The sequence below is a fragment of the Frieseomelitta varia genome, unplaced genomic scaffold (genome assembly GCF_011392965.1).
Source record: "Frieseomelitta varia isolate USP_RPSP 00005682 unplaced genomic scaffold, Fvar_1.2 scaffold_1824, whole genome shotgun sequence".
In the NCBI taxonomy this organism is placed as follows: domain Eukaryota; kingdom Metazoa; phylum Arthropoda; class Insecta; order Hymenoptera; family Apidae; genus Frieseomelitta; species Frieseomelitta varia.
Window position 1 is genome coordinate 1 of NW_025109555.1, and position 7,281 is coordinate 7,281.

At 33.3% G+C, this 7,281-nt stretch overlaps 2 protein-coding genes across 4 annotated transcripts; one reads left to right on the forward strand and one right to left on the reverse strand.

The window, feature by feature from the left end:
- The first annotated feature begins 287 nt into the window (after positions 1-287).
- LOC122538954 (probable N-acetyltransferase san) lies at positions 288-1,849 on the forward strand. Its single transcript, XM_043673488.1, has 4 exons — positions 288-525; positions 1,022-1,178; positions 1,263-1,429; positions 1,523-1,849. The coding sequence occupies exons 1-4, from the start codon at positions 518-520 to the stop codon at positions 1,695-1,697; spliced, it is 507 nt and encodes a 168-aa protein (XP_043529423.1). The 5' UTR covers positions 288-517; the 3' UTR covers positions 1,698-1,849.
- LOC122538953 (hormone-sensitive lipase) lies at positions 1,748-6,640 on the reverse strand. 3 transcript variants are annotated; one of them, XM_043673487.1, is made up of 10 exons: positions 6,473-6,640; positions 5,128-5,558; positions 4,849-5,050; positions 4,553-4,766; positions 4,230-4,420; positions 3,803-4,085; positions 3,323-3,685; positions 2,832-3,160; positions 2,629-2,754; positions 1,748-2,556 (listed from the first exon to the last, which is right to left on the reverse strand). In XM_043673487.1, the coding sequence occupies exons 2-10, from the start codon at positions 5,508-5,510 to the stop codon at positions 2,488-2,490; spliced, it is 2,160 nt and encodes a 719-aa protein (XP_043529422.1). In that variant the 5' UTR covers positions 5,511-5,558; positions 6,473-6,640; the 3' UTR covers positions 1,748-2,487. The 3 variants fall into 3 exon arrangements, with proteins under 3 accessions (XP_043529422.1, XP_043529421.1, XP_043529420.1); XM_043673486.1 differs by lacking the exon at positions 6,473-6,640 and adding an exon at positions 5,732-6,015 and having other exon boundaries at positions 5,128-5,600; XM_043673485.1 differs by lacking the exon at positions 6,473-6,640 and adding an exon at positions 5,732-6,014.
- Between the last annotated feature and the right edge of the window lie 641 nt (positions 6,641-7,281).

Sequence of the window (7,281 nt, forward strand, 5' to 3'; positions counted from 1 at the left end):
GTATAGTCATTTGACATTATGTTATAATATTTTATATATTTATATATTATTCTCTATTCGTATTTTACAATCAAATTTTATACTATACTTTGACATTATAATAAAACATGTAATAATGATACAACTAAATTGCATAGTTTCTAAATAAATTTAAAATACAGTAAAACACATTGCATTGAATTAAAATTTTAGAATTATATAATTTATCCACTATAGAATTTACAAAAATGTAATAAATTATCATTCATACCTTCTTCTTTTTTTTTTTCAATAATTAAATTTAATTTTTGTAATTAACAAGTTTTTATGTATTCTAAAACCTATCAAAATGTGAGGAAGCAGACATATATTTAACCTACTCTGCTAATAAAATTTCAGTAGAAAAAAGGACGAAGTCGTGTAACGTTATTTTGTTGTATATACGGATGATTTGTTTGTAACTGACTTAAAAAACGATTAATATCAAAATTTGTTGCTATTTGTGTGAGAAACGTTAAAATTTATTGTACTTCCTAATATGACTAGGTAAGTCTCTTATATTTTAAGGTTATATTTGTTACATTATGAATCAAAACATTCTTAGAGCAATTACGTTTGCTTTATTCCAACGTATTATCAGATCAACACGATTATTTTTGTTCCATCTATGATATGCAATCACTATCATTAAATTGAAATTTTAAATGTTTCTGCTTTCAAGAGCACGTTTATTTAAAAACATGTAATTAGAAAATCAAATTTCAAGTATGAAAGAAGCAATGAATAAATAATTGTATAGAAAGTTAGTTTTCAGGCACAGTTTTTGGAAAAACTGTATTGACAATTTTTGAAAAAGATTGTTGTAAACAGCAGGATAGAACCTTTGTAAAAATTTTTGGAATCCTCTATTTTTTTATAGATAAAAATGCATTTAAAAATATTAATGTCAATATGTGCTCACAGATATATCCACATATACATACAATGTCTTTGTATATTTAAATAATACATGAAACAATAGGTGTATATGTGAAACTTACAGATCAAAAATAGAGTTAGGGGATGTAACACCGCACAATATAAAACAGCTGAAGCTTCTTAACCAAGTGGTATTCCCAGTCTCGTACAATGAAAAATTTTACAAAGATGTTTTAGAAGCTGGAGAGCTGGCAAAACTTGCATATTACAATGATATAGTGGTATGCCATGTTTACTTATAAACATATGAATTTTAAGTGAAAATTACAATTGACTTTATGAATAGCAATATTTGTTTATTTCAGGTCGGTGCAGTTTGTTGTCGTGTAGATACCTCTGAAAATTCTAGACGTTTATATATTATGACACTGGGATGTCTGTATCCCTATAGAAGATTAGGAATAGGTACTGTAATGGTACAACATGTTCTGAATTATGTTTACAAGGATGGAAACTTTGACTCGATCTTTCTGTAAGTATTAAATGAAATTTATTAAACATATTAAATGCTGTTTACAAATATTAATATATAATTGCTGTTGTGTTATTCGTTTTTTGTTCATAGTCACGTTCAGATAAGTAACGAAGGAGCCATTGACTTTTATAAAAAATTTGGATTTGAAATAGTAGAAACAAAGGAACATTATTACAAGCGAATAGAACCTGCAGATGCTCATGTATTACAAAAAACTTTACGTCCTAAAACAAATCAAACGAATAATCAACAAAATAATCAATAAAAAAATCGTTAATTAATAATTTATCGCATCTCCAAAACTACATGTTCTCATAGTCTGGTAATAAAATTATTTTTATTGTACTTCCCAGTGTGTTATAAGTTATAAAATTAGAGTTTTATAAATAATTTAATAAAGTTGACAAATACGATGTACATTGCCGTAAAAAATATAACTTAACAATTCCATAAATTATTAATATATATAACAAAAAGTTCATAATTTTCCAGTTATAGCCAATACTATACATATTCATTGCCTCTTTTTTTATCATGTCATTAAACTTGTATCACATTTATAATACTTTATTTATGCCTAATACATTTAGTAACTTGTGTCAGCTGCATAAAATATTATAACATTGAGAACTGAAATAATCCCAAATATTTTATACAACCAATATGTCTATAGTCTTATTCTTTAAACATGTTCTCAGTAGAAAATGGAAAGCTACTTTGCTTTTCCTCCAATTACACATTCAGTAAACGTAATACAAAGATATTACCGTTTAAGTACAATAAGTTGAGAGTATTTGATTTTAAATTAGACATTGAATACTATGGTCACCATTAATAAAATATAAATATACAATACAAAATATACAGATGGAAACACATTTAATACATTTACGTACCAGTGGATAAAGCTTTCGAAATATTTCAAATCATTTGTACATAAAAAAATCGATTAAATTGACATCTAAAAAAAAAAAAAAAAAAAAAAACAGCAAAGAAACTTTTGTTCCCGCGTATAAACATTTATATTTTAATGAGTATTTCCTATATGCACATGCTTATGATGCCAGCAATTCTTGCAATCTTTTCACGCATAGATCTGATCCTTCGCTTGCCTCTTTCGAAACCTGTAAATTTAAATAACTTGATGTAACACGGCACAATTTAATATTGATTTATTTAACGAGGCAAGTATTTACTGGTGTTAAGTTAAGAAACCCATGAGGTAACCCTGGCAATATGTCAAGCGTGACTAATACACCAAGCGACCGAAGTTTCCTTGCGAACATGACAGAGTCATCAAGGCATGGGTCCAACTCTAACGTCTATAAAATATTTATATATAAGTAATTTTTTTTCTGTATGTTATATTGCATGTAAAACTTGACATTTAAAAATTTACCAGCATCTTGACGGGTGGTAATTGTGCTAGAAGATGATCTGCTGCAAGATAAGGACTTAAATATGGATCTCTGGGCACTGTGAATATAAATTCCTCCATAGGGCTCTTCACATTCTCTATATCCAGTTCCCTGGATTCTCTATGCCTTCCACTAAGAGACCATCCGAAGAAGGACCAGGATTTATCATTCTTCGATACATTATTCCCTGTATTAATAGTGCCATTCCCAACGTGCGTCGAAGCGTTTGTTTTACCACAGTTTCGGTAAAGATCAAAAAATTTGTTAACGTATTCTTGAGATTTCGCTTCATCCTGTAGATGTTCCGTCCCTGTTACGTTAGAGAGAATGTTCAGAAAGTATCTAAATGTAAAACCAATTATAATAAAAACAATGAGGTGAAATGAAAATTATCGCATACTTAAACTATTTTCTTAAAGAAATATCTTTTTTATATTTAACTTTTTTATATTTATGTCATGCATTTATTTACCGTCAACTTCTGTCAAAGTGACAGAATTCAAAGTAGAATCAGATGGCAAGGACGCTAACTTGTGCGCGTCGTTCGTTTCATCTCCATTAGGACTGAGAGCTAACGCTATTAGATCGCTTTCGCTCACCTCGGCGAAAGATTCCGACTCTGATTTTGAACATTCAGCGGCGTATGCTTTTAGGCAACGTAAAAGAAATCCCATAGGTAATAACGGGTCTGTAAGGCAAAGTAATCGCGACGGTGACAATACAAAGTCGACAAGCACTGGTGTGTACGCCATAAATATTCCATCAGGCTTTCTGATGTTCAACTGCAAACACTTTAAAGTAACTCCCAAATTCAAGTTGGCCCCGGCGGAATCACCTGCATAAAAGTTTTATACACAGTGTTTTTAAATATTATATACGCAACAGGATACGCGTTAAAAATTATGTTAAAAAAAGCTCGTGTTAAAAAGCTTGCAAATGCTTTGTATCTTACCAGCAAAAACTATTTTTTGAGCTGTACTCCCAAGCAATGTACTTGCATGATTTAAAGACCATGCATACGCATATAGCACTTCCTCGAGTGCACGAGGAAACGGAGCTTCTGGCGCTAAACTGTAATCTATACTTAAAATGGGTATACCAAGATTGATGGCCCAATCGCGTAAGTATGTTTCATGAGATAATGAAGTTTGTGCTACGAAACCTCCACCATGACAATGAATTATTAATTCATTGGACAATCCATGCAATTCGCCTGCCACTCCACCCGAACCGACCTGAGAAAAGCATGTACTGCACAGAAGTGAAACCGATGTTTCGCAATAATTTTTACTCAATTGAAGAGAATTTAAGGACAAGAACGACAACTAAAAATACTGCTTGTATCAGATGTTTAAAAGAAAATTAGATTATCTCTTTACCATCCCCAAACGACGTTTAGAACTGAACAGTCTAACGTGTATTGGCTTCTTTCCAACGTGACTACTCGGTATTGGAATCGACACGGTTGATCCACTTAATGTAAGAAGTGTCAACTCTTCAGGTGGAATAGAAATTATTTGATTTATTGCCAAAGAAGGAGCTGTTATGGCAGGCAACCTGCGTGCAAGATCTAAAACATAGTTTACACGTGTATATATAATACGTTTTAAAACAATGAAGATACAAATATGTAGTGAAACAGTTATTACATTTAAAATGTAAATTACACATATATGTATATATTACTATATCATATTATTACCAGCCTCGTTAAGAAACCAAAATGCTTGACAAAATGAGATATCGGCGCGTTGGGATACGTCGACAATACGACGCGCCCTTACTTCAGGATCTAACATGTACTTGACAGAATTAGCACATCTCGCTAATAACGTGCCATTGGCATAAAATGCTTCGCTGAATGTTGCCATACAAACCATTATGGTTTTTAGAATGGGCTTTAAGCTATCGTGAAACTGGAAACAATACACTTTGCCAGGAAACAAATCAACAAATACTACAATTACTTCAGCCACATATAAATATCATTATCAGTACCTGGAATCCTAAACATCTGCCATAAAAACAATATTGATTGATACTATCTACTTTGTTTAAAATTTCGTGTGGATTGTGATTATCTCCTATAAAGAGAGACGGTTTTCCATCGCTTAGGTGCTCACTCCAAGAATAAAGAGTCTGTAAATGTTCCAAGCAAGTGCACAGAGATGCCAGTAATTGTGAACATGCCTCAACTTCCCTACAAATATTATGTACTCGTTCATACAATTTTGAAAAGAAATCGTTCAATCGTTCGTACAAGCAAATGCCAGCTACCTCATGTAATAACTTTTACGAAAAAATATAGAGTCCTTTTGACAATATATCTGGTGACAGATCAAACGAGAATGAATAATGCATTTGTCTATCAGCACCAAGAAACTTCTGTACCCATTACCGGGCGTTTGTGCATCCAGATCGAACATTGGCGCGATTCTGCTAATTTCTTTATACAGTGGTTGCAACTGTACCAAATGATCCAGTATAGCTGTAAGCGCAGCTCTAATTCTAATACTGTTCTCATCTTGGTGAGAGGCAAAGTATTCTGAGCTGGCATTGCACAGCTCGCGTAACGCTCCCCACTGTAAGGGCTCAACATCTTCGAATGGTCTGTCGAAGTCATCATCGAGTGACATCTGAGCTGTCCCTTGTTTAGTCATTTAGCAAGAAATTTTCAATCGATCACTTTGCGACAATGATTGTGGAATCTGTAACATTGACATTTACATATATCATTCTCCACACATTTGCTGAAAAAGAAAAAAAAAAATTGCATGTTCTTGTAAATACACTTGATACCAGTGTGGTGCTGTGTTTCAAAATGCGATAAAAGAGAAAAAAGATCGTCCAGAAGATAACAGTTGGCAATGAAAATTAATACCTTTGAAGTTCATGATGTCAACTCGCATTAGGTTATCGAAATTTAGGATTTAAGAGATACTCAGGTCACCTCACTTTCGGACTTTCGACTTGCACTGCATTATGTTGACATGCGTTCAACCTTTCGTACACATCGCACTCTACTCTCCCGATAGTGGCGTCTATTTTGAATTTGACATTTCCAAGATCTCTATCGTGACCGCCATATTGTTTTTCCGATCGATAGCGTTCTCTCGTGCGCTACGTATAAATTGACATACACGCGTTTGAACAATGAACTGCACGCGGCGCGATATTGTAAACTGAATATCTACCAATGAAATTAATGATAGAAATATCTACTTGAATGTTCACATGAAGTTTTTACATTATGAAATGTAATTCCGTAATTGTTACATATATCTTTTGTTTAAATCCTCGACTTGAAAATAAATAAATAACACGATTAGGATGGACTTGAATAAAGTTTGAAATGAAACAATTGTCACTATCGAATTTGAATGCAAGTCAAAAGCAAATCTGAAAATTTACAAAAGCGACGACTTTCAACTGATCAACTGCGGTGGCAGAGAATTGAATTTAATATGTGCAGCATGGTTTAACGACCTGTGTAATTGGCGCAGCTTATCGGAACTCTCATTTCGTGAACGATAATCACCTTGATAATGTGTGCCGACGAAGAAGTACATGCATATCGACGTTAACGGGCGAGTAATTCTGTATTATCGATAAATATACTTACCAAGGCGTACGTACACCTTCTCTGGTAAAGAAACGAAATCAAGGCGCCCTTAATATCGATGACGATGGCGAAAGAACTGAAATTACAATTCAATGGTCACGACTATTACGTGTTAGGCACAGCCAGCCACGTCAGATGAATTAATCATAAAGCGATATGTGGAACAACTGATTTTCGTGGGCATTTTATTTTATTTTATTTTTTTTCTTCTCTTTTCTTTCCGCCTTCAGACTGTAATTCATCATCGCGTGTCAGCGAATGATAGCGTTAACTGCTATCGATTTTCACTTAAAAGTCATTAAAAAGTTGTACTTCGCTGCATACGATAAAGCCGACGGGTATCGTCGTTCAAGTGATACCTCGCGAGTAGTTCTGAAAAATTATCAATCGCAGATAAAGCTGCAATAGTAAATACCGCGTTATTACGTTACTATCGCGTCCAAGGGCAACGCCGAAAACGGAACGAAACCAAACGGTGAATTTACCTTTGTAATTTATTTATTGATAAGTAAAATTACATATATCCACAAACACAATACGTTCTTTTTTTTTTTCTTTTTCTTCTTTTCTTTTTTTCTTTCACGGAGTGTATTAATGCGATAAAATTTGTGAGCGGCGAGGAGAAATATCCGTTTGTGTGTGTGTGATGGAGAGAAAGTGGGAGACGGGGGGAGTTTCGGGTTTCAATCCTCCGGGTTTAGTAACTCTTTTTTTTTTCTACTCGTCGAAGAACGGTCGCAGAGAAAACGTTCTATAGCAGAAGATATTTGTGTAGTTTCCGATCCTACGATCTCTGAAAGCGAATTGGA